Source organism: Spermophilus citellus (genome assembly GCF_964194105.1).
Source record: "Spermophilus citellus genome assembly, chromosome: 5".
NCBI classification, from domain to species: Eukaryota; Metazoa; Chordata; class Mammalia; order Rodentia; family Sciuridae; genus Spermophilus; species Spermophilus citellus.
This window is the reverse complement of record NC_138186.1, coordinates 158,013,543-158,040,907: the sequence shown is the minus strand read 5'-3', so window position 1 is coordinate 158,040,907 and position 27,365 is coordinate 158,013,543. Positions and strand designations below refer to the sequence as shown.

Here is a 27,365-nt window from a genome sequence, read left to right as displayed (position 1 = left end):
TGGTTAAACACCTGGGCCCAAGAAGTCCGGAGAGGAGACAGGGAAAGAACGAGGTGAGGAAGGCGACAATCAGAATGGTTAAGCAGCGCCAGGGATTTGGGGCAGTGGAAAGCGGCCAGTCCCGGGGGCCAGTCAGCGGGGCGGCTGCTGATGTTTTGTAAAAGTCAGATTTTTCTTCTGCTCCGACTTAGGTTGCCACCTGCCCTGGCCGGAGGCCCCAAGTTTACCCTTGGCATTGGGTTCGTCTTCTCCGGTAACAGCCAGGGCGGCGGGACGAGTGCGAAAGGAGGGCGGAAGCCGCGGCGAGGAGGCAGCGGGAGGCGCTGGGGACGCGTCCCGGTGCCGCGCCATCGCAGGAAGGGGACCCAGGCGGGGTCCTGCACCGGGCGGTGATTCAGCCGACGCCTTTGTAAGGGCAAGGTGGCCAGGGGAACCCGAGGGGAAAACGACAATGCCCAAAGGCCAACTTAGTGGAGTGGCTTAGAAAGTCGGGGCGGGGCAACAGCCGGAACCAATCAGCAGGAGGAAGGAGGCGGCGGAGCGGATTCCCCGGGGGGCGGGGCGGGGGGTTTCCGGCTTTAAAGCCTCTGAGCGCCGCCGCAGGTCTCGCAGTGCGCCTGAGCGCCGCACCCATGGCCGGGTCTGTCAGCGCGGCGCTCTTTCTTGGCGTCCTGGCTCAGCTCCCGCCCCACTTTCTTTGGGCGTCGCCGGCCGGTGAGTTGCGGGATCGAACTTACGGGACACCCCCGTCCCCTTCTCAGTCCCCAGACTTCCCCTGCATGTTCCGTCCCACCGGTCCACGTCCCCGCAGCAGGTTATGCACCCTGCGGCTACGAAAGGAGCCGCGGGAACTGAAAAGAGACGAAAAAATAAGGGTAGGAGGATGCGAGGGAGCGAGATGACAGGGGAGAGCTAGATGGCTTGGTAATGGTCCCCAGTGCCACCCCCGTCTTCAGAAAGCGGGAATCAGAGCCTCTTTCTCCAAGAGTCCAGGAGCAAGAACGAGTCACTGTGAAAGGGTGTGCGTTTTCCCGCTGCGGGTGGCATTTACTGGCTGTGTTGTGCGTTTCCAGTGAGGAATTGCCGTGAACTCCTCCTGGCCCCTTTGCCTAGCACAGATGTCTCTATCACAGGTCCTCCTAAGTCGTAATGACAGGCCCAGTCCCTTCCAAGTTCATATGATATCTACTTTTTAGAATTTTCTTTTAAAGGTAAAGAAAGGTGTGGGAGGTGCCTCATGAAAATCAAAGGGAGATCAGTAGAGGAAAGAGACCAGGGGGAGTGAGGAGAGGAGAGAAAGGAAATAATGGGGAATTATATTGGTCAAATTCCGTTGCTATATTGTGCGTGTACGAATGTGACAACAAATGTCACTCGTGATGACAACTATAATACACCAATAAAACTATGAAATGAAATTGAAATTTAAAATATCATCAATGGGCACTCTCTCACTCTCTTTGGTATTTGGAGGCCATATGCTGCAGGCACAGGTTTCTTTGAGCCTAGTTCCGTCACTCTGGTCCAAGCACACTCTGGAGATCATGATGGGCACCTTCTGGGTTCACTTCACCTTCCTTTCTGAGTTACTGATCTCCATTCTGCTCACTGCTGCACAGCACCTAGCAGTGGCTCCTATGCTGGCAACCCAGTTCCCACCGAACTATCAGCCTGTGGGCTGAGATATTTTCATTGCTTTCAATTGCTTCCCTACCAACTCTGGGTCCATTCAGTTCAGCCTCCCTCTCTGTTCCACAGGTTCTCACAGACATGTATATTTTAATCTGCCGCTGTCCCCCCCTCCTCCCCTCAGCAACCACAGTTGCTGCTGCCAGCCAAACTGGCACAATTCTAAACATATTATTTCTTTTATTATATTCAAAGTTTCTGACTTTCTATGTCTCTGCAGTTTCTTTTACAGTTCCCCTAGTTACCTACCCATCTCTCTAAGGAGCACTCTTCCTGTGTTTTAAGTCTGCTGCTAAGGAACTATGGGAAATTGTGCCCTTCCTCTATTCTGCCATCCTCTGTCTCAAAATTCTTTCTTCCAGCTTCTTGAGATAAACAGAATGTTACAGTTTTCTATAGTCTCTCTACTGTGCCAGAACACAACAGAAATTTCACTGCTATCTGTTAGTTCCCTTCTATCAACATTTTCTCATCCCTCCATCCCTCTTACTGTCCACACCATGTTTTTTCAACTTCTGAGGTCAACTTTTGTGGATTCCACATGCAAGTGAGATCATTTGGTGCTTGTCTTTCTGTGCCTGGCTTACTTCCCTTAACATGATGATCTCCATTTCCATCAATTGTGTTGGAGAGAACATGATTTTGTTCTTTTTATGGATAAATAGTATTCCAGTGTGTGTAGGTACCACATTGTCTTTATCTGTTCATCACTTGATGGACACCTAGGTTGTTTGTTTCTTTGCCTTTGTGAACAGTGCTAAAATGAACATGGGAGTGCAGATGTCTTTGAAAGACTGTATTTATATACTTTGGCTATTACCCAGTAGAGGAATTCCTGGATCATATGCAAGTTAAATTTTTCAATTTTTGAGGACCTCAATACTGTTTTTCCTCGTATCCCTATTATTACCACCTAGAAGTACTAGAATCATTGACTTCATTCAGCAAAGAATCTAAGAACAAGACACCGAGATAGAAAGTAAGAAGTAGGTTTATTGCAAATGTGAAAAAAAGATATAGAGAAGACTTCTCTGAGAAAAAGGACCTCAGACCCAGGAATCTGGTGGGGGAGTTTGGGCCTGTTCTTTTGATGGTCTCTGGAATTCCTCCTTTCCTTATCTGCTCCCCTGTTCATGCTCTCCTCACTATTATTGAATGGTGCCCCCTCTGTCCATGCATCTGTTTTACTTTTCCTATTGGATCTCTTGCTTGGGAGCACTAGTATGGAAGTGTCTGTCTGACTGGGTCTTCTGTTTGTGTCCACAAGCACTTAGGTCAAGCAGGAAGTTGACCTCATCAGAAGACCCTCCCCATGCTCCTTTGTTCTGACCCTGCCCAACCTCCTCACTTGCCATCTTGCCCTGGTTGCCTAAGCCCCCTTATCTCTCCCCCACTATGAATATACATCTGGCTAACAATATGCAGGATTCTCTTGCAGGCACTTATTTTCTTTTGTATTATTGTTAACAACCATTCTTACTGGAGTGAGATAATGTCTTCTTGTGGTTGTGATTTGCATTTCAGTGATGATGGTGATACTGAGTACTTTTTTGTATGCCTATTGGCCATTTTACTTGTCTCTTTTGAGAAATGTCTTTTCAGATTTTTCTCCATTTTCTAATCAGCCTATTTGTTTTCTAAGTATTAAGTTCTTTGAGTTCCATATGCATTCTGGATATCAACCTATTATCTGATGTACAATATGCAAATATTTTCTGATATTCTGTAGGTTCTCTCCACTCCCAAAATTGTTGCCTTTGATGTGCGGAGGATTTTTTAATTTGAATCTTCTATTTGTCTGTTTTTGATTTTGTGTTCTGTGCTTTTAGAGACTTGTCCAAAATATCTTTTCCCATTCCAATGTCCTGAAACATTTTCACTACATATTCTTGTAGTAGCTTCATAGCTTCAAAACTTACATTTAAGTCTTCAGTTTTTTGGTTTATTTGTTTGTTTTTTCAAGTACTGGGGGTTGATTCCATGGTCTTCTGCATGGTAAACAAGCATTTTACCCCTGAGCTTCACCCCCAGCCCATTTAATACACTTTAAGTTGATTTTTCTAAGTGAAGAGCTACAGGGGTCTAGTTTTATTCTTTTTCTTGTGGATTCCCTCCCCTGTTTTTCCAACACCATATATAGAAAATACTGTCATTTTTCTACTGCACATTCTTATCACCTTTTTCAATAATAGGCTGCTGTAGGTGTGTGGGTCGAATTCTATGCTCTCTGTTCTGTTCCATTGGTCCATGCTTCTGTTTGTAACCGAGCACCATGCTGTTTGATTACTCTAGCTTGGTTGTGTATTTTGAAGTCAGTTCATGTAACTCCTCTTGCTTTGTTCTTTTCCTGCAAGATAGCTTTGACTCTTAAGCAATTTTGTGGTTCCCTGGAAATTATAGAACTGTCTTTTCTATTTCTGTGAAGAACGCCCTTGATGTTTTGATAGGGATTACATTGAATCTGCGGATCTTGTTGGGTGGAATAGACATTTGAACAATATTGGATCTTCCAAAACATGAACATGGTGACCTTCTCCTATGATTTGTGTGTGTGTGTGTGTGGTATGTGTGTGTGTGTGTGTGTGTGTAGTTTTTAATTTCTTTCCTCAGTACTTTATAGCTTTCACTGTAGAGATATTTTACCTCTTTGTTTAAATTCATTCCAAGCTATTGTATATTTTGCAGTTACTGTAAATAGTATTGTTTGCTTGATTTCTATTTCAGATTATTTGCTATTGGTATATAACAACTCTAATAATTTTATTTTTTGTATTCTGCAACTTTGCTAAATTCATCTATCACCACTAATAGTATTTGGTGAAGTCTTTGGAGTTTTCTATATGTAAGGTCAGCTCATCTGCAACAGTGAGTATTTAATTTCTTTTCTTTTTTTTTTTTTTGAGTTTAGATACTCTATTCTTTCTCTTGCCTGATTGCTCTACCTAGCACTTCCAGAAGTTCATTAATTAAAAGTGGTAAAAGTGAGCATCCTTCTCTTGTTTCAGATTGGAGAGAGAAAACATTCAGTGCTTACCCACTTATTATGATGTTAGGTGATGGCTTATTTCATATGTCCTTTATTCTGATAAGATATATTCCTTTTTGCCTAGGTGGTTTGGCATTTTTATTATGAAGAGATACAGATTTTATCAAATGCCTTTTCTTCATCTTCATTCTATTAATGTGGGGTATTACATTTATTGAAGCTAGTGTTGAACCATGGTTGCATCCCTAAGATGAATACTCTTTTCAGTAGGCAGTTGAATTCAGTGTTCTAATACTTTGTTCAGGATTTTTTCATCTTTGTTCACCAAGAATATTGGCTGTGTTCTTGTCAGGTTTGGGTATCATGGTAATTCTGGCTTTATCAAATGTATTTGGAAGAATTTCTTTATCTTCTATTATTTGGAATAACTTAAGGAGAACTAGAAACTGTTCTTATTTAAATGCTTGGTATAGCTCAGCAGTACAGCTCTATGATCAGGGGATTTTCTTGATGGGAGGCTATTACAACTGATTCAATCTTGTTACTTCTTATTGGTCTGCTCAGCTTTTTTATTTCTTTTGATTCAATCTTGGTAAGGTATGTATGTGTAAGTGTTCAGGAATTTGTCCACTTCTTTTAGGTTGCCAAATTTTTACAAATAATAACAAACATGGATATCTTTGTTCCTAATAATCTGTAATGAACCTTTGTGTTTCTGTGATATCAGTTGCAAAGTCTTCCTTTTCTTGTGTGAATTTATTTGAGTCTTCTCTCTCCTTTACCTAGTTAGGCTAGCTAAGGGTTTATCACTTCTGTTTATCTCTTGAAGGACCATCTCCTTATTTCATTCATCTTTTTTGCTGTTTTTTAGCCACTAATTTATTTATTTATGCTATGCTCTGATATTATTTCTCCCTTTTCTCTAATTTTGGTTCTGTTTTTGGGTACTTGATATTTTTTATTAATTTTTTTCAAGTTGTAGTTGGACACAACACCTTTATTTTAATGTGGTGCTAAGTACCTCCCACATATGAGGCAAGCACTCTACCACTGAGCCCAAGCCCCAGCCTAGTACCTGATATTTTCTAATACACTTGATAAACAAAAGTCTGCCAGGCTTTCTTACAAAGTACAGTAGACTAGGCATATTTCTGCCTTTCCTATTACATCTAACCTGGCATAAACATTTTCGGATCCTCTAAAGCAGATAGTTTTGATCCCTCCTCTACTACCATTCTTTGAACTTATGGATTTTTCCATTTCATTAATAGTAGGATATCACCTTCTATCCTAAAAGAAGGTAATTCCCTGGCACACAAGTGCTGTCTCTGAACAGTCAAGCTACAAGCTATGAACCATAATTATAAACTCTCCCTCATGCAGCTGTGATCCCATGATCACTGGGCCCACCATGACTCAGCATACACACTGCCCGCTCCCTGCAGTCCAGGGCACTGCTTCTCCACATCCTCTGCCATGCAGGCCCTTCCCTCACAGCAGGTCTGGCACTGCCCTTGCAAGGTCCTGTGCTGCTGGGTGTAGGCATTGTTCAATGGGCAGAGGGGAAGTGGACCATGTCCTGGGAATGAGGTTGCTTGCCAAGTAGTGTCCCCATCTGCCTGAAACAAGGAAACATGCCCACCATAAACAGGTGGAGCACACAGCTTGGGAAGGGTCATTCTTGCTCTGCCAGCTCAGCCCTTCAGAGGGATGGGGAGGGGGGTGCCTAAAGGATCCTTTCTCACCAGCCCAACCCTTACTCGCCCTTTTCCCTCACAGGCACTCACTCCCTTTGCTATGACTTCACCATCAATTCTAAGCCAGCACCTGGACAGCAATGGTGTATGATCCAAGGCCAGGTGGACCACAAGAATTTTCTCTCCTATGACTGTGGCCTGGACAAGGTCAAATCCTTGAGTGCCCTGGGAGGGAAAGTGAGTGCCACAGTCACCTGGAAAGAGCAAAAAGCCACACTGAGAGAGATGGGGGATATGCTAAAACAGAAACTGGCTGACACTAAAGCAGAAAATGACATGGCCAAAGGTAAGTAAGGATGTTCCAGGGACATGAGAGCTGATACTGGGTTTAGTGATATCATTGTGTCCATGAAAAAAAAAAAAATGGGTGTTGGTTGTTCCAAAAAGCCCGGACGGTGGGACTGGGTGGGACAAAGGATTTGTTAAGCAAGGAGGCTGATCTCTCTTTGATGGGGGCAGGTCTCCACACTCTGGAGGGCAGGATGTGTTGTCGGCTTAAATCCAGTGGATGCACCAGCGGCTCCTGGCAGTTTGGCTTCAATGGCCAGATGTGGCTTCGCTTTGACTCAGACAACAAAAGGTGGACAGTGGTTCATCCTGGGTCCAACTGGATGAAAGAAAAGTGGGAAAATGACAGGGAAATGACCAAGTTCTTACATAAAACCTCAATGGGTGACTGTAGAACCTGGCTTCAGAACTTGAAGGAATGGGAGGCAGAGCTGGAGCCAACAGGTAACTGGCAGGAGGGGGAGGAAGTGGGAGCTGCTTTCACATGAGTTGCTGCTACGTGTGTGTGTGTGTGTGTGTGTGAGAGAGAGAGAGAGAGAGAGAGAGAGAGAGAGAGAGACCCATCATCCACCTTGACTCAGACCTGGGTTAACAGCCAAAGGTGTAGTCTTCCCATCTTTTCCCTTCTCACCTCCTAATGCCTCTTCCTCAATGCACATGCTTTGGTCTGGCATTTGATGGTCTGTTTTTGGAAATTCTTGTGAATCACTTCACATGTCAGCTCCTGAGACCCTTCTCCACCACCATCCTCATTGGTCACCTCATATTCTGCCACCAGGAAGGATGATTTTTATTGTCACCCAGGCTTCTCCCTTTATCTATATGAGATTCTTAAGGTCAGGACCCTTCTCCTGTCTCCCTCAGTCCTCATGACCTGTCACAGCACCTGCCACATAGCAGAGGTCTAGGAACTATGTGCCTGCCTGAATGATGTGGGGCAGCAGGAGCTGAGCAGGCATCTCCACAGATTTTGCTCTGAACAAGGGCTAACTGTCTTGTGTTTCCACTTCAGGACCTTCAATCACCAACCCAGACAGAGTCTTCCAGGAGTCTGCAGCCAGCACGCTGATTCCCTGGGCCCTGCTCTGGATCCTCACCTACTTTATCCACCTAGGCCTCCAGATCTTCCTGACAGGTGCTGCGGGCATAATGGACAGAGAAACATGGGGCAGCTGTGTGAGCAATGAGGACAGGAAAGTAAATTTCAAGGCCCCAGTCTGCACTTTGACTGGTCCTCCTTCTCATTCTGAGACAGAAGAATCAGGCCTCCTGTCACTGGTAGCAATAGCTTGGCCATTCTGAGCCCTGAGTCCTGAGAAATCCTCTCTGTCAGGGTCCATGGGAAAGAGGAGGGGCCATACCAAGGCAGCCTGTGGATTCTAAAGGGTTTTAGCTTATGCAGGTCTGACTCAGACCAGATTTCTACAAATAAAGGGGCTGAGTGGTGCATGGCAAAGAGATAACAGAAACACAGGAAGGCAAATATCCCATCCTGGGTGATGGCAGCATGGTAGCTCCATTCATTGTGTACAGAGGAAGGAACTCCATACCCACAGTCAAAAAGAGAGGTCGTACGGCTAATGCCAGGATAGGGAGCAGAGAAGGCCTTTCCGAAGCTGGAGTTTAGGGCTGCCTTCCCACAGGAGGCTCATTTCTAGCAGTTGAAGGGAAAACAGGGAATAGAGTCTACCCAGGATGAAGGCAGAGGATGCCAGCTCTCTGGGGACTCCTACAACTCCAGGATTGACCCTTGGGTTGTGGCCCTGGAACCCAGCCTCCTGCAGACTCCAGATCCTGAGCCAGCTCAGCAGCCTCTGCCTTGAGCAGAGCCTCTGCAGAGACTGGTGGGGCTGAGCAGCTGCTGGAGTCTGATGCTCCAGCTGACTTAACCAGAGTGGAGGGAGTAGGCAGGGCCAGTCACTTTTAGAGCTGTGCTGCTTCCAGGTAAGGAGAGGTTGAGGGAGAAGGGGGAAGAAAGATGTGTGTCGGTAACCCCACCCAAAATCTGGGAACCAGGTTCCCAACCCTCTCTTTTGACAGAACTCTCCCCACCCCCAGGTCCTATGGACCCTCCTATCTGGAGGAGGAGCAGGCTCCTAGTCAGGGAGCAGATCCAGTCATTAAAGCTTCAGTCCTGAGACACCAAGGCATACTGCAGGGCTGGGGCTGATTCTGGCTTGTGAGAAAGAAGGGAGGAGGGTGATAGAGGCTGCAGGACCCTTGGGTTATGGGTGGAGGAGAACACATGACCCAAGGTAAGCACCCAGGAGAACTGAGGTAGGATTTCTTCAGAGAGTTGAAGTAACATGTTTCTTGTCTAAAGGTTGAAGATGCTCCCAAGAAGCTTCTGAAAATGTGATTCAGTTAAATAACTGTCCTTACTGGTCTTCTGCCAGTCTACTATCTGCTCTTCCTCCATAGAGCAGATGAAGATTGAAGTACAAACCCACAGGCCTCCAGCATGTCAGACTTTCTCATGTAGCCTAGAGCTCCTCTGCTTATTCAGATCTAGTGAGATTGAGAAGAAAGTTGTGAATGTCCCTTCTAGGAACACCACGAGCCATAATCAACTTCTGCAAGAGTTGGACTGTTCTGATTTCTGCTTTCACTTTCCCATCCATTATAGCTGCCACACATACCTTTCCTTTGCCACCCACCGGCCCCTGCTACCCCAGGATCTGGTGACCCCCGGTACCCCAGGATCTGATGACCCCCATGAAGATACTGTGACTTCAGCTTCAACTTTGAGCCCCTTATTCTGTTTTGTGATAGTCCAATTCTGCACTCTTTGTTAACACGTTAGGCCAAGTCCTTTGCTAACCTATGAATTGTACACTTAGCCTCTGGCTGCTGGAACAGGAAATCTCAACAAGGTGTTTCCATCCTGGTCCTGTGTAATCAAATACTTCTCTGCACCTTGAGTTGACCTTTGTATAGACTGGATCTGGAATGTCCCCCAAAGATCTATGTGATCTATGTGTTGACTCTGGTGCTATTGAGAGGTGAAGAAAACTTTAGGAGGTGAGGAGTTGGGTCACTCTTCGAAGGGCTCTTTATGTCCCAGGCCCCTTCCTCCCTCTCTCCCTCTCTTTTAAAAAAGAATAAATTACTTATCATTGCTACCACAATGTGAGCGATATCTTCTGCCACTGCTCCTACTGCCAGGATATTCTGCCTTATCTCAGGCCAAAAAGCAATGCAGTCAGCCAAACTTGGACTAAAACTTCTGAAACAGTGAGCCGAAAACTAGTATTTCCTGTTTTGTCAGATGTTTTGTCACAATGATGAAAAGCTGACTAACACTGCCTTGAGATGGTGCAATATGTCTCTAAAATACCATGGCAACCTTCACTATTAACTTCAGGGACTCTGTCTGTTTTGTTATATTTAAATAAACATCTCTGTTTTAAAAAAAAATCTTATTGGTTTGGAGTTTTTTATGCAATCAATCAATGTGGTGGTTAATTTTATGTGACAACCCACTGCCTCAGGGATACCCAGATAGCTGGTAAAAAACAAAAACAAAAACAAAAAAAACATTATTTCTGGGTGTTTCTCTGAAGGTGTATTTGGCAAAGATTTGCTCTGAAAGCAGTAGCCTGAGAAAACAAATCTCCTTCCCTAGTGTGAGCAGGGATCATCCAATCCTTTCAGGGCCCCCAGCAAAACCCAAAGCAAGATTCTTTGTGAGATTCCTCTCGTGATCTGAGGTGTCCATCTTCCCTGGTTCTGGGATATGACAAGCCATCACTGATTCTCAGACTTCATGACTCAGATCAGGACTTACACCATCAGCCCTCAGTCCCATGTCTTTGGTTCAATCTGAATTATACCCCTTACATTCCTGATTCCCCAGCCTGCACACAAACACTGGAATTTCTTGGTTCCATAATCCATAGACCAATTTCTACAGTAAGTCTCTTGGTTCTGTTTCCTTGGAGAACCCTGACCAATAAAACTTCCTAGAGAATGAGTGACATTTTGTGCTTCCTTCACATTGTAGAGTAAATAAAACCAGTGACTCTGCTACATTAGTTTATGTAAGTAGAATTTAAAGATCATTCCTAAACTAATGGGTAGTCTAGATGGCAATCTCAAACATTTTGCTGGCTCAAAACAAACGTGCTTAAGGGATGAAATTTTTCCTGGTAGTACCCCAGCACACTTGATAGTGATTTTGTTGTTGTTACTGTTATTCCTCAACCTGACCTCACCTTCAATTAGAAGTAAGTTGTATGCATGTGGGAATGGGTGTACATAGTGGAGAGAAAATTAAAAAACAGTTCTATTTATTCTCTTCCTTCCCCCAGTAGAAATAAATCAAATCTTTACATTCAAACAGCAGAACACTCTCTACTTTGAAAAAGTTGTTACTTATTCAAGGATAGGATTAATATCCAAAATATATGAAGAATATGTACCAAAAGTTACATATTGAGCAATTCACAGCATATAATCCTGCACCAAGATTCCACAATATGACATAATCAGGAGCAAGATTAAAAGCACAATGGGCAATTATTACAACCATCAAATTGACAACTTCTTGAATATAACTGTACCAAGTGGGGAATAGGAAAAGGATCAACATAGCTATCATACTTGTTGGTCAGAGCACAAATTGAATCAATCCTTTGATATGTAACTGGATAATATTCTATATGGTAGGGTTGGGGTTGTGGCTCAACGGTAGAGTGCTCGCCTAGCACATGCGAGGCCCTGGGTTCGATCCTCAACACCACATAGAAATAAATAAAACAAAGGTTAAAAAAAAAAGATTTAAAAAAATAACCTGTATAGTTAACAATGTGCTCATGCAACTTCACAACAATCCCAGCATTATTTCTGGGCTTCCAAATGTGTTCATATAGCATTTAGATATATAGTTGTTTTTTGCAGTGTGGTATGTAGCCAGAAAGAGTTCTGGTTATTTCATTTTTCCTAGGGTGTGCTTACCAAGATAGTAAGCCTTATATCTCTGTAGAGGATGTTGGGACTAAGATATAATTTTGCACTTGTGTTCCAAGTTTTTACTCGTTGCAACACACCTTCTCTTCATTCAGATCATTCTGGGTTTCTAATCTGGCTTAGGTCTTGGAATTGATTGAGGTAATATATCTGTTTTTATTATTCCAGTTAGACCTTCCCCCTTGGTCTTAAACTCTTCTGTTTACTCAGATCCAATGAGGATTTAGCAAACCTCTCGTATCTTTCACTTCCAGGAACACCATGAACTCACATCCTTGGGCTGCAGGAGTCAGACTATTCTGTTTGCTGTTTTGAATCTCCTGCCCATTACAGTAGCCCCTTTGCTCTGCAGCTTGAGTGCCATCAAATGACTCCCATTGCCTTTTGGTGTCCCAATTCAGGGACTGCAGTTCCCTCTCTGAGGTCTGGTCTCAGGATTAGAGTAATGGCAGAGCCCTTCAAGGATTCCAGAGTTTCCCTGGTAAATTGTGATGCACAGTAGTGGTGACAGTGGTAAGAAGCAGTAGGGACTCTCAGGGTGCCACTGCCGCCACTGTCGCCCAGAAGTCCATTGCCAGCCTGCAGGGTTGGTTGCACACAGCCTTCTCCATCTTGGGACAGTGGCCAGAGCCTTGTGGGCCAGGGTGCTTGCAGGTTTGCTGCTACCACCATCTCACAGTGCAGCCAGTTCTGCCTGAGAACACCACACAGGGCCTAAGGTCCAGTGTCAGGGTGCCTAGGTTTTGGCTGCCCTATGGTTCTCCTGCTGGGAGTGCTGGTGGCCACCATTTTGCTGCTTCTTTGCAAGGTCACTCATTTGTGCACATGTCTCATGGTTTCTCTGCAAGGTGGAATGGCATTGAGATCCTGGGACTGCAACATATCTGAGCCTGGGGTATCTTACATCCTTATCTGTCAGACAGTAAGTGGATCTGCCTGGGTTGTTCATGGCCAGGCAATCCTGTGAACATTCAGACTGGGGGCATTTTGCCTGGGGGAAGCATTAATTGTAGATGCTAGAGAGTGCCGGGCTCCCCAGCTCCACTAGTTCTGAAATATGCCTGCATTTGGATTGGCTCCCCACAATGACCCTTAACCCTTGTTATACTCTCAGCATGAATAATCCACCCCACAACAAACCTTGGCTCTCTGCCATCTGACATTGCCCCACAGGCTGAGGAAAACCAGCAGTACAGTGCCTTTCTCAGAAAGCCCCTGACATTGCCTCCTTCTGCTTTTAGCCTTTGTTCCAGATTCTCCCTGATCTATCTCCTGGGGTGGGGTTTTTCTGGGTGCTGAAGAGAGTTGCCCCTGGTGAGTTCAGCAGATGTGGCACCTTAGTGATCTTCCAGAAGGACAAGGCATATTCTCTCCAAGAGGAATGGATCTCAATCCCTGGAGGGGGCAGGAACTTTTCTAGACTTATTCCTTCCTTAAGCGCTCTGCCTCAGCATTAAAGATAAGGGCTGCTCCCCAGACACGCCACCTATGAATCTTTAGAGCTCTTTTCCTCCCAACAGATTATCACTGTTAGTGTTAACAATTCCTCTTCTTAAACATTGATTGCCTCTACTTCCTCATATTAAACATTGCCATTCCTCTGTGGTTTGAGTCTCCTGATTGGACCTAGGCTGACACCACTGCTCTCCAAACCATTATTCTGTGTTATTTTGGCACAGCCAGTGAGTAATTCACCACATAGATACCCCTTCCCAATGATACTTCTCAGTCTTCCCTAAAACTGTCAGTAAGGCAAGCATAGTTGCGCACACCTGTAAGCTCAGTGATTTGGGAGGGTGAGGTAGGAGGATCACAAGTTCAAGACCAGCCTCAGCAACTTAGTGAGGCCCTAAGGAAGTTAGCATGACCCTGTCTAAAAAATAAATACATATTTTTATAGGACTAGCAGTGTAGCTCAGTGGTAAAGTGCCCATGGGTTCAGTTCCCAGTATCAAAAAAAATAATAATAATAATAAAAAGTAAAACCATGGGGTTGTAGCTCAGTGGTAGAGCACTTGCCTAGCATGTTGAAGGCAATTGGTTTGGTACTTAGCACCTCATAAAAATAAATAAAATAAAGGTATTATGTCCATATACAACTAAAAAATCATATTAAAAAAAAGTAAAATCATGGACTGGGGCTGTAGCTTGGTGGCAAAGAGCTTGCCTAGCATGTGCAATGTCCTGTGTTTGATATTTAGAATCACATAAAAATAAAATAAAATAATTTTTAAAAGTAAAACCATGTAATTAGATATTACCCAATATTTCTCATAAGACTAGTACACCGCACATGAGATCACCTGAACAGATAAATATTATTTCCCCTGTACACCTAATCCAGGATGCTGATTCAGGAGCCTGAGGAGCACTCTTATTTTCCCTTGGAGTTCTCACAATTGGTCTTGAAAAACTGATTCAAGATTCTTTGTTTAAAAAAAAAAAATTCTGGGTCTCATATCAAGAAGACTCAGTTAGTCTTCTCTAAACCAGTACTTTTCAATTACAGATGATTTTGTCCATCAGTGGAACATTTGTCACTGTCTGAAGGCAAATTTGTCTATTACAACTGGTGGAGGATGTTATTCATCCAGTGAACCAGGTTTGCAGCTCCAACCAATCTACATAGCACAGGGCAACTGACCATAGCGAAGAACTATCTGGCCAAAATGACAGTCATGATCAGACTAAGAAACTTCACAGAATTTGGTCTGGCCAGTGTCCATTTCCATTTGGTGAACACATTTCCATTACCCACACACATAACACAATTTCAACAGTGGTCTGTCTTATTGTGTACATGTTCATCATAACCCAGGAATGGAACTTCTTTGCACAGAAAATGGGAACTCACTGAGAACAGGGAGGACTCTCATCATCCTGGCTCTCCCCCCGGACCCAGCACTCCCATTTTCCTCTTACCAGGTCTATTCTCTTCCTCTAAATCCAAGATTCACTCCTCTTGGCTGAAAACCATTATTTTTATCCAAAGTAAAGTTAGTAAAACCATTCAGTGCTTGAAGCTCTCAAACATGGGTGGCAATACAAGAGTGACACCCAGCAAGAGATGGTGATCAGAAAAAAACGGAAAGGACCAGACCCTGAAGGGATGGTTTATAACCAATTATTGTGATTTCTGACTGTAAAATTAATTCATACTGATCACACACCATTTGAAAAGTAACAATATATAAATAACAAAATTAACTTACATGTACATTAACAACTTAAAGATAATTAGTGTGGGTGACATTAGGAAGGTAGCCAAGTAGGAGCGCTTCAGCTTCATCCAGCCTCTCCCATACAAATTCACCCTGCAAATATCCACCCCATTCATAATAGCTCCCCTCCCTTGGGAATCAATTTAACAAAAGAGATGAAAGATTTCTACAGGGAAAACTACAGAACACTAAAGAAAGAAATATAAGAAGGCCTTAGAAGGTGGAAAGATCTCCCATGCTCTTAGATAGGCAAAATTAATGGCCATATTACCAAAAGCACTATACAGATTCAATGTGATACCAATTAAAATCCCAGTATCTTGGGCTGGGGTTGAGGCTCAGTGGTAGAGCACAAGCTTAGCATGCGTGAGGCACAGTGTTCAATCCTCAGCACCACATTAAAATAAATAAGTAACATATTGTAAGGTATTGTTTCCATATACAACTAAAAAATGATAATAATCCCATACCATACCTCACAGATTTAGAAAAAGCAATCATGAAATAAATTTGGAAAAATAAGAGACCCAGAATAACCAAAGCAATTCTTAGGAAGAAGAGTGAAGCAGGAGGCATCACAATACCAGATCTTAAACTATACTACAAGCCACAGTAACAAAACCAGCATGGTATGGACACCAAAACAGACATGTAGACCAATGGTACAGAATAGAGGACACAGAGACTAACCCACATAAATACAATTGACAAAGGTGCCCAAAACACACATTGAAGAAAAGATGGCCTCTTCACCAAATGGTGCTGGGGAAACTGGATACTCATATGCAGCAAAATGAAATTGAGCCCTTAGCTCCCTCTATGCACAAAATTCAACTCAAAGTGATTAAGAACCTAGGAATTAGATCAGAGACCCTGTGCCTAAGAGAAGAAAAGGTAGGTCCAAATCTTCATCACGTCAGATTAGGCCCCGACTTCCTTAACAAGACTCCTAAGCACAAGAAACAAAACTAAGAATTAATTAATGGGATGGATTCACTTAAAAGCTCCTTCTCAGCAAAAGAAACAATCAATGAAGTAAAGAGAAAGCCTACCATAAGGGAGCAAATTTTTACCACACACACATCAGATAGAGCACTAATCTCCAGGATATATAAAGAACTCAATAAACTTAAAACCAAAAAAAAAAAAAGAACCCAATCAATAAATGGGTTAGGAGACTGAACGGACACTTCTCAGAAGAAGATATACAATTGATTAACAAATATATGAAAAATACTTAACATCACTAGTAATTAGAGAAATTTAAATCAAAAGTACAGTCTCATCTCACTCCAGCCACAATAGCAGTTATCAAGAATACAAACAACAATAAATGTTGGTGAGGTTGTGGGGGAAAGGCACACTCATACATTGCTAGTGGACTCCAAATTTGCAACCAATCTGGAAAATACTATGTAGATTCCTTTAAAAACTTGGAATGGAACCACCATTTGACCCAGCTATCCCACCCTTGGTCTATACCCAAAGGACTTTAAAACAACACACTACAGTGACACAGCCATATCAATGTTTATAGCAGCACAATTCACAATAGCCAAACTGTGGAACCATTCCAGAGGCCTTTCAATAGATGAATGGATAAAGAAACCTTGGTATATATACACAATGGAATATTGCTCATCAATAAAAGAGAATAAAATTATGGCATTGGGAGTAAATGGATTGTATTAGAGAATATCATACTAAGCAAAGTAAGCCAATCCCCCCAAAAATGAAAGGCCAAATGTTTTCTCTGATAAGTGGGTAAGAATCCAAAATGGGGGGCTGGGGCATATGATGAGTGGAGGAACGTGGGAGGGGAGGGCAGGGGCAAGGGAATAGGAAAGATGCTGGAATGAGACAGACATCACTACCCTAGGTACATGTAGGATGCACAAATGGTGTGACCCTACTTTGTGTTCAATCAGAGAAAACAAAATTGTGATCCATTTGTTTACAATGAATCAAAGAGCATTCTGCTGACATCTATAACTGATTAGAACAAATAAATAAAATAAACTTAGGACTACAAAAACTTAAAAACATAAGAAAAAAAAGCAGGACTGAAACAGTGAGAGAAATGGTTTGCTTTTCCTATGCTGTCCTTTCCCCCAATTGACAAGAAACCACACACAGCCCATCCCCCTCCACACACAGGGTTTCTACAGTGGAAAATGTGAGGTGAAGGTGGACATTCAGCTTTACCACCATTCTGGAGCCCTTCACAAGAGGCAGACCTCTGTCTTGCCCCCCCCCCCACCACCACCACACACACACACACACACACAAAAAAAAAAAAAAAAAAACCAGAGAGCACTTGCAGAAGTGGATCAACTGGAGAAACTATAAAGAAAGAAAGAGGAGCTCACAGCAAAAGATGTGCAGATCTTGGTGGTTGCTCTACGCTGTGGCTCAGGGAACACTGTAAAATTCTGACCTATGTAGGGCAGCTGTGGCAATCCTGGGCATGGAACTAATGGTCCAACAGCTGTAGCAGAGAGACCAATCCAGATAGTCTGATGGGACTTCATGAACAGGATACCTGTTGGAAAACCTCACAGGATAAAGTTAACTAAGAAGATTGGAATAAATATACATATTTCAAGCATTATAGTGTCCATGACAAATACACCCAATAGTATCTGTCCACTTTTTAAAAATTAAAGCCTCAATTAGAAATAAAAGAGAGCCAGGTGTGGTGGTGCATGCCTGGAATCCAAGCAGGTCTGGAGGCTGATGCAGGAGGATTGCAAATTCAAAGCCAGCTTCAGCAATTTAGTGAGGCCCTAAGTAAGCAACTTAGTGAGACCCTCTTGCTACATAAAATATAAAAAGGGCTGGGTATGTGGCTCAGTTGTTAAGCACCCCTGAGTTCAATCTCTGCTACCATCCACCCACCAGTACCCCCAAATTTATATATATATATTTTTTCCACAACACATGACTAAACCAGTCAGAATCACTCCAGATGTATTAGCCTGGCATGAAATAATCACACAAAGACAAAGAAAATACCTTTTTCTTTGGGTTCTGTGATGGGTCCTCTGATTCAGCTCTCACAAAGGGGGCAAGGCAGGCAAGAAAGAGAAGGAGCACACCTCAAACCTGGGTTTTATGGGGGGAGGCTGTTCAAAAGAACATTCCACTCATATAAGGCAGAGGGATAATGTTACAAGGGGCAGCCCACTCCCAAAGTTGTGCTCCTCTGCTGAGTGGAAATGGGGATCCACCTGCCTCCTGGTCAGGGAAGCCAGTCTCCACATTTCCATCTCTCAAAGCTAGGGGGCGCTCAGCTCCCATGTGGCAGCTCCCAACATATATTCACATTTAACAATCAAACAATTAAAAATATATCCTATAGACTGCATAAATTATCTCCCCCATGCAAGCCTGCATCCTCTGGTATTAGCCACACATTCAAGATAAAAAAAATTGTATGGGATTATTTGTTATCCTCCCAGGAGTCTTAACACAATTTCAACACATGTACTGGGAATGTATTGTCCACTTGAAATTCTCTTACTTTTACATTCACAATGAATACTGTCACATTCTTGTTGAGAAAAGTTGTACCAGTTTGCACTCCTACTATAGTTGTTGTAGGGACAAACGAGACAAGGCACCGAAGACAACAGGAAACAGTTTTATTTGGCTGCAGCCAGGTTCAGAGGGCACAGCTTTTGCTATAATCAATCAATCCCCTGAACCCCGAGTCCAGGCCGCCTCAGAATTTTACACCCAGCATGTAAGGGGAGGGGCTCAGAAGTTCACATAAAAACAGCCTTCCCTTTCACTGCCTTGGGCAAACCAATCCCCAAGGACAACACCCAAGAAAGGGAGAGCTTCTTCTCCCCTTTCTTTCCTCCCCCTGCCAGCTGACACCAGGGAGCCCAATTGCAACTTATCTGAAAAATGTAGACATCTCTGTGAAGCCCAGCTCAAGGCCAGAGGCCTTGTTTGCACATTTCCACAAAGCACTACACTGGATATGCTTGTGAAAAACTAGTAATGGTGTGTCCAACACTTAGAGTGCTGGTACCCTGCCCCCCCCCCCCCCCCCCCGTGCTGCCAGCAGCCAAGCAAAACAGGGCCATAAGAAAATGGGAAGTCCACCCACACTGAACTCCCCTGCAGAGACTCTTTTGCTGACAGTCCTAAAATCAGCCACTGGGAAGATTTCTGAAGAAGCCCAGCCAAGACCCCTCTGTGGAGAAAGGGGGGTGCCACCACATAGTAACAGTTTCAACTTCTCTTGCCAATGCTCCACTTAACATTTACAAGTTTTTACAAAATGTTGCCCTTGATCAAATGATACACTTTTAAATTGTATCAATTTGCACAGCAATTCATTCTAGGAAATTGTGTAGAGGTTTATACATGTATGGTTATTGCAACTTTCTCATTTGTTAAAGTAACTAACAGGAGACCATCTTTATAAACAGCTGGTTGCTTATAAATCTAACAGTCATTCCATAGATTGCTATGCAGAGCTAAAAAGAAAATCACCTGTATAATGTGCTATTCTAGAAGGACCTTCAAGAAGATTTTAAGATATAAATTGAACACTTTATTTCATTTATATTTTCTATTTGTTAGAATTTCTATTAAAGGGGCTGGGGATATGGCTCAAGCAGTAGCGCCCTCACCTGGCATGCGTGCCGCCTGGGTTCAATGCTCAGTACCACATACAAACAAAGATGTTGTGTCTGCCGAAAACTAAAAAATAAATATTAAAAAATTATTTAAAAAATAATTTCTATTAAATTTGGGGCAGCTGCAAGAGATTAGATCATAATGTCTGCAAGAAATGGAAGTGAAGAAAACAACTAAGATAATGAATAGTATGATCAGATATATTGATCAAGGTGTCCATCACAGACACATGACATTGAAAACCATGATGGCATTTGCATTGGGAATGGAAAGATAATGGATTTGCCCTTAAAGTGACAAGTGTAGATATAAATAATTGCATTTTATGATGCATGGTGAACTGATATCCAGCCTGCTACAATGAGGTAATAAAGTTACTCTTCCCAAGAACTGTTCCTTATATTCTCTGCCTTTCTTTAATGAAGCTGTACATCCTTTCCCTTGGAGCAATGTGGAAATCACAGAAGAGTGTACGTGCCTCTTGCATGTGTGCTGTCCTAAACCATCAGTTGAGTCTTCAGACCAACAAGGGCTGTGGCTCAGAGCTAAGAAACAAAGACTCAAGACAGCACCAGCATATAGATCAAAAGCCCTGTTCCTACTGAAGCAGGTTTAATCACAGGTAACATCTCTATCTGAATGTCCCTTCTTAAAGAATCATTTGTCTGCAAGAGGGGAGGCAAGGAGACCTAACAGGAAGTGTCAGTGTGTGCATCATGATAATTCCCCCACACACACTCAGCCCGTCACAACTATATCATGAAAATGCAGGTCAGGAGCCAACACCCTCACTGGCCACTGGAGAAGCCAGCTCAGGTCCAACAGGTATAAAGACACAGGAGAAGACACCAATGCCAAAGATCAGGAGAGTGAGGCCTATGCAGTGCCAATGCAGAGCAACATCCAGTAAAGGAGAGAAGGCCTGAAGGGATGAGACTGAGTAGGAAAAAGGAACCTGCTAGTAGAGGTCAAGCACAGGAGAAGGGAGGAAAAGGCTCAAGAGGAGAAGCCCAGAGACTGCCACCTCAATTCTGGAGACCTTGACCTCTGGCCAATGTTCCAGGTCCTTCTCTGCCTCAGGGCAGGCTGCCCCCTTCAGGGAATATTTTTTATTCTCTCTTACTCAACCTTATAGAGACTATGTGCTGACATATCCAGAAACAAAAATTAATCCTACAAGGCTCAGGAGAAACAAATCAGCAGGCCACAAGTAAACTCCATAAAAAGTACTCTACATTGCATTATTGTTCTAAGCCTTTTCAGGGGACTTTGCCTTTATGAGAACAGTATTTGTGTATCAATTCAAAAATACAAATTTCTGTAGTTTTTTTCATGAAAATAAAAGACATAAACTGAGAGAGTAGTTTACACGGGTTCATATTTGCTTTGAAGATAAGCATTAATACATTGACACAGGTCTCCTTTTCCTAGTGAGGACAGTGTTTCCATAACCTAGTCCAAGTTTTCTTGTCTGTAGGAAAAAGAAATATGTTTGAAAAGCCACAAGTATTAGTCATCAACTTGGGTGATTCTGCAGTGTCAATCAACCAAAGGTATAGTCAGATTAGAACAAGAACATGGTCCCAGCATGCAGGGTGGGGTGAGGGAGCTCATGAGGATGCCCTCCTCCTTGTCCACCACTTCTGCTCCCTTCCGTAGCTCCTGGAGGTGCTTGTGTGCGCCTTAGGTGCAGACATGGTACCTATTTTGTGAAGAGGCAGCTGAGGAGACTCTGGCAGTCACCATGGTGGTTGAAAAGCCCAAGGAAGGAGTCAAGACTGAGAACAACCATCATACTAACTTGAAGGTGGCAGGGCAGGATGGTTTTGTGGTGCAGTTTAAGACTAAGAGACTCTTAATAACCTAATGAAAGCCTATTGTGAATGGCAGGGTGTTTCAATGAGGCAGATCAGATTCCAATTTGATGGGCAGCCAATTAAAGTAACACACACACCTGCACAGTTGGAAAGGGAGGATGAAGATGAAATTGATGTGTTCCAGCAGCAGACAGGAGGTGTCTACTAAAAAGGGAAACTGCTACTTTACTCCAGAGCTCTGTTCTTACAGACCAAGAACACATTCTCAATTGCAAAACTGCAGTTTAGTTCCAGCTCATCCTGACGACTACAGTATAGTCGTCTCTATTCTTTCATTTTCTGCTTCTCCATTCCTTTATTGTACATAATGTAACTGGTGTCTGTGCACAAGCAAATTGCATTTTTAAGAAACTAAATGGGCAATGATATGTTTTGACTGACATCCAATGGAGATGGATGGGGAAATACTGGTTTTGTGAAAATATCCTCTTTCTCTGTTAATGGCGTGCTCATTCAACTCTTATCTTTATACTCCAATAAGTTATTTTGCTCTCACTGTTTTAACAAAAAACAAATAAACAAAAGCCCCAGAGAACATAAAAACATGTGCATACCTTGTTCAATTGGAGAATTTTAATGTTTTTCATTTATCATTATAAAACCAAAGACAATTCTTAACTTTTTTGTACATAGCTGTTACATATAAGGCAATCTGTCTTTAAGAAGGGGTAAATTACTCTTTTAAAAAAAATACCATCCAGGCATAGAACACTAATGACAGGAACACTGCATGTTATAACCAGGAAGATGCATCTTTTGACCAAGAGTGGAGACCAAAACTATTGTAAGAAAGAATTCCTACAAAATAAGAGCAGAGAAAGGTAGAGTTCAAATAGTACTTGGTAAGGAAGTTCTACAAGCTGAAATCATACAGAAGGCAAGCATATTCCTTTGAGATAAGGATTACTGATATAAAGAGATACGAAATATTCTGACCGTAACAAAAATGGATAGCATCCTTTGAAAGGAGCAATCTTTTAATATCGTGGGAAAATAAAGAAAAAATATCTTCTGCATAAAAAATTAGAAAAAGGAAAATAAAAGTAATTATCTGCTTATGTCAAGCTCAAATTCAATATTTCTCACGTGCCTAACAAAGCAAAATATTCTCATGAGAAATGCATGTTGTTGGCTTCTCGTCTTATGTTCACACACCCTTTTTTTAGATAAATAAATATTAATTCACTCTATTTTTAATTTGCATCCAGTAGTGCAAGCATCAGAGGCTTCAATGTTGTTCATCTTTGTTGCTTGTTTGTTAGTTTGTTGGGGAGGAGGGACCTTAGACAAAATGATTTGCAAAAGGAGATCTGAAATACACCACAGAGAATCTCTACATCTGTACAACCACATGCTGGAATCCTAATTAGAATATGCTGTACTCCATGTTTGTATAAATATGTCAAACCACACTCTACTGACATGTATAACTAAAAAGAACAAATAAAGAAAATAAATAAATAAGAAGAAGATTGGAAATAAGTTTGCTTCTAGTGGGAACATTTCCTGTCCACTGTTGCTAGGTCACATTGTGTCTGTCAACCAGAGCTAAACAGTTGGCTATGTTGTTTCTAGGCAGAAAAATACTCACATGGTGGTAAATATTGAGGCATCCCATGAGGTGGCTCAAGTAATAAGTATTTCCTTGCTTATTTGTACTCTTTTATTTATTTATTTTTTCTGGTACTGGGGATTGAACTCAGGGTCACTTGATCACTGAGCTACATCCCTAGCCCTATTTTGTATTTATTTAGAGACAGTTTCTCACTGAGTTGCTTAGTGACTCTGTTTATGAGGCTGGCTTTGGACTCAAGATCCCCCTGTCTCAGCCTCCCTTATTCCTGGGAACACCACCATGACCAGCTCATTTGTACTCTTAAAAGTATAATTCTCCTGACTTTTTACATGTTTTCTTTGGTGCTATTCTGTATGTGAAATCCAGAATTGATGATTTCTTTTCAAATAAAATATGTTACTATCATTCACACAATCTAAGTCTAATCTTAAAAATATTTACATACATTTACAATTTATGCCTTAAACTTCTGTTAGGAGGATCCAAGATGGCAGGCTGGAGAGAGGCTGCATTCTGTATTGCTCCATGATCAGGGATTCTAGTAGTGGGAATACTGTTTCTCTGTGAGTTACTAGAGGAGCCCGACAGCTGCTCCCATACAGGAATCCTGGCCACTGTGCCCATGCAGGTCTCCAGGCCTCAGCACCCGCACAGGAACCGTGGCCACCCACCTGCACAGGAATCCTGACCTCCTATCCATGCAGGATACCAGGGAGCTGCCCACATGCAGAACCTCTGGCCACCATTCTCATGTGCACCCTCATCTGCCAACGTAGAGCTCCCCGATTGCCTCCATCTTGGGACTCTGTAACCACTGCCATAGTTCCCTACACGTGGTAGCCACCACCTGATGACACAGGACAGGGTCTGGAGACAGCCACCAGCCATAGCACTGCATGCAACTCAGCTGCATCTCTGAACACTCCACCCAGTGCCACCACCCAGCCCAACGTGACCTGACACCCCATCTCTAAAAGCAACCACCTGTATCTTTGAACACCTTTGTAGCCATCTTTAGTTGGGGCAATTCCCAGCTTGGGACACTGGCTGGGGCCCTGAAGCAACAACAAGGACCTATACTTCCCAACACCCACCTCTCCCCCGCAGCCACTAAAGCGGCACAGTGCTTGTGGCTATGCAGCTGGTCCATACCTCGCAAAGCCTGGCCCTGGACTGCCCAGTAGAAAATAGCTCTCCATAACAGGTGCCTATCCCCCAGAGCACAGCCTACAAGACCTCCAGAGAAAGAGGTTCCTAATTGGGAAGTAGAAAGGGAGAGGGTGAATGAGATACAGTTGAAAGACAAAATTAGAGACTAGGAATTGTTAGATGTGATCACCATTAAAATGAGAATGACAACCTTCACAAAACTACCAGTGGGGGAAAAAGTCATTAAATTCATCTGGAAGAATAAAAGAACCAGAGTAGCCAAAGCAATCATGAGTAAGAACAGTGATGCTGGAGGCATGTGACCTGATCTCAAATTATACTACAGAGGTATAGGGGGGAAAAAAACACATGGTATTGGGGGGAGGGAATTTGAAGATCAATAGAATAGAATAGAAACCACAAAGACAAACCCACTTAGATTCAGTTATCTAATCTTTGACAAAGGTGCAAGAAAGATATGTTGGAGAAAAGACAGCCTTTTTATTGGTGCTGGGAAAACTGGATATCCATATGTAGGAAATGAAACTAGCCTGTCTGTCAACCTGCACAAAAGACATATCAAGATGGTTGAAAGTCTAAGGATTTAGATCAGAACCCTTGAAACTGCTAGAAGAAAGCATAGGGTCAACACCCATAGCATATAGATACAGGAACCTACATCCTTCACAAGATGCCCAAAGTACAAGAAATAAAACCAAGATTAAATAAGTGGGATGACATCCAAATAAAAAGCTTCTACACAGCAAGGGAAATAATTAAGAACATGAAGAGAGAGCATACATTAAGGGAAAAATCTGTCAGCTTTCCTCTAACAAGGGATTAATATCCAGAATATATAAAGAACTCAAAAAATTTCTCACCAAAAGGGCGAAAAAAAAAAAAAACACCCAAATAACACAATCAGCAAGTGGACAAAAGAACTAACCAAACATTTTTCAAGAGAAGAAACACAGATGGCCAAGAAACATATGAAAACATGTTTACATCCTTAGCAATTACCGAAGTGCAAATCAAAACTATACTGAGATTTCATCTCAACCCAGTTAGAATGACAATCATGAAAACTACAAAAATTGCTGAAGAGGATGAGGGGAAAAGGAACAATCAAGCATTGTTCATGGGGATGAAAATTGCTATAACCACTTTTGAAAGCAGTATGGAGATTCCTCAGAAGACTTGGAATCAAACCACCATATGACCCAGCTATTACACTCCTTGGTATTTATCCAAAAGAATCAGGATACTATAATAATGTGTGCATACTAATGTTTATAGCAGCACAATGCATAATAGTTCAGTTATGGAACCACCTAGGGGCTCATCGACATTGAATGGATAAAGAAAATGTGCTAAACGTACACAGTGAGGTTTAATTCAATCACAAAGAAGAATGGAATTATATCATTTGCTGGTAAATAAATGGATGGACTGGAGAACACCATGCTAAGTGAAATAAGACAGACTCTGAAAGCCAAAGGTTGAATGTTTTCCCTCTCATAGTTAGAGAGGGAAAAAAGAAAAAGAATTTAAAGATAAAGGGGGGGGGAATCTCATGAAAATAGAGGGAAAGGGCAAACAATGGAGTAAAGGAAAGGGCTGGAGAGGGAGGAATGAAGGGAGGGGATAGGGAAGTACTGGATTACAAAATCTACCAGATTGTGCTATGTGCATGGATGATATGGCACACATCCCATTCTTATATGTAAGTATAATGAAGCACTGCAAATATTTTACATGAGGATGTGCAGGGCGGGAGGGGGCAAAGGGTACCCTATTGATAGGAATGAGTAGTGGCAGATCAGGAGCCACTCATCAAGAAGCCAGTGGTACAGAACCCCTGGATTCAATCCCTAGTGCCTCAAAACAGAAAGAAAGATCTTTTCTGCAAGCCTCAAGGGCAGAGTAGAGAAAGCATTTCCTGTCTGAATGTCGCAACTGCTAAAAGAGAAGCTGCTTTTGCTTTTGCTTTCAGAGAGTTTTTCCTGAAGGTTTTGGGATCAAGGGGCTCAGAGTCTACTGAAAACTATCTCTGATGGTAGGCTACCTAACAACTGCCTTCAACAATGTTGATTTCAGACCGGACTCTAGGGGGGTAACGAAATTCTTTGGTCTTTTAGAATAAAAGTGATGAATCCGGGGGCTGGAATTCAAGGAGCTAAACACCCAGGCCCAAGAAGTCCCTAGAGAAGGCAGGAAAAAGGATAAGGCTGCAGGCCCCAACTTTACCCTTTGCTTTAGGTCCACCTTCTCCGGGTAGTAGCCAGGGCCGCGCGAGAGTGAGATGAGGAGATCAGAAGCCAGTGGCTGGGAGGCAACAGGAGTCCCTGGGCGCGCGCGCTCCGCACCATCACAGAAACCGAAATGAGGGCCAATTCCTACCACCGCAGCGATCCGGATGACGATGATGACACCCTGGGCCAAGCAGCTTAGGAAAGACAGAGGGGCGGGGCTGAGATCAGACACAGGGGACAGGGAGGGGAGTGATACAGGGGGCGGGTCCTCAGGCTTCAAAGGCTCTTACCCTGGAGGAGGTCTCCCTATGATCTCTGGCACAGTGACCATAGCCAGTGCCAGCCTTCTTACTCTCATTCTTAGCATCCATTCTAACCTTACTTTCTTTGAGCGGTGCCAGCTGTAGAATTGGAAGATCGAACTTATGGGGACACCTTTGTCCCCTCCACACTCCCCAGACTTCCCCTGCGGGTTAGGTGCCGCCAGTTCTTGTCCCCCCAGCAGGTTCTCCACCCTGTGTCTGCGCTGGGAGCCACGGGACCCAGGTAGCCCAGGGAACAGAAAAGAAAGGAAAAACTTAGGGCAGGAGGATGGGAGGGGGCGAGATGGCAGGAGAGATTCAGATGGCTTGTTGTAAATCCCCAGTGCCACCTCCATACAGGAAGTGGGACGCCTGCAGGGTCCAGCCACAGAGGGGATCCGAACGAAGATTCTGTAAGGACACGGTGACCGGGCGGGGGAATACGAGGGGGCGAAACTATGGCCAGATGCGGGAGGCAGGGTGCTACCGGCGGGGGTGGGGGCGGATGTCGGGACTCGACCATTGAAGGCTCTGATCGCTGCCCAGGTACAGCAGCGCTCCGGAGCTCCTTAAGGATGGCAGGTGCAGAACCCGCTATTCTCATTCATATCATCCAGGCTCTGTTCCCGCCTTAATTTCTTTGGTCT

The 27,365-nt window shown here is 43.2% G+C and overlaps 4 protein-coding genes across 4 annotated transcripts in view; all 4 read left to right on the top strand.

Annotated features, from left to right (window-relative positions):
* LOC308650085 (UL16-binding protein 2-like) overlaps nucleotides 1-27,365 on the top strand; it is a 238,767-nt gene that overhangs the window by 91,387 nt on the left and 120,015 nt on the right. The gene's annotated exons all lie outside the window — the stretch shown is intronic.
* Nucleotides 424-10,122, top strand: LOC308650086 (UL16-binding protein 1-like). Its single transcript, XM_081296027.1, has 5 exons — nucleotides 424-714; nucleotides 6,455-6,718; nucleotides 6,892-7,164; nucleotides 7,733-7,855; nucleotides 9,044-10,122. The coding sequence occupies exons 1-5, from the start codon at nucleotides 633-635 to the stop codon at nucleotides 9,046-9,048; spliced, it is 747 nt and encodes a 248-aa protein (XP_081152153.1). The 5' UTR covers nucleotides 424-632; the 3' UTR covers nucleotides 9,049-10,122.
* On the top strand, nucleotides 21,307-21,587 carry SUMO4 (small ubiquitin like modifier 4; the record flags this gene model as incomplete). The annotated part of the gene is given in 2 exon segments (XM_081295635.1): nucleotides 21,307-21,412; nucleotides 21,415-21,587. Coding segments are annotated over 2 exon segments (279 nt in total).
* The window catches only part of LOC308649527 (UL16-binding protein 1-like), a gene marked incomplete at both ends in the record, with an annotated part of 75,919 nt that continues 74,802 nt past the window's right edge, over nucleotides 26,249-27,365 (top strand). Inside the window, 2 exons of the mRNA XM_081295063.1 lie at nucleotides 26,249-26,277; nucleotides 26,353-26,438. Coding sequence (XP_081151189.1) covers nucleotides 26,249-26,277; nucleotides 26,353-26,438 — 115 coding nt within the window. The remainder of the gene's footprint in view (nucleotides 26,278-26,352; nucleotides 26,439-27,365) is intronic.

Coding starts and splice junctions, on each gene's coding strand:
- LOC308650086 (XM_081296027.1), top strand. CDS start 633: ATGGCCGGGTCTGTCAGCGCGGCGCTCTTTCTTGGCGTCCTGGCTCAG. Junction 715..6,454: donor TCTTTGGGCGTCGCCGGCCG/GTGAGTTGCGGG, acceptor TTTCCCTCACAG/GCACTCACTCCCTTTGCTAT. Junction 6,719..6,891: donor AGAAAATGACATGGCCAAAG/GTAAGTAAGGAT, acceptor TGATGGGGGCAG/GTCTCCACACTCTGGAGGGC.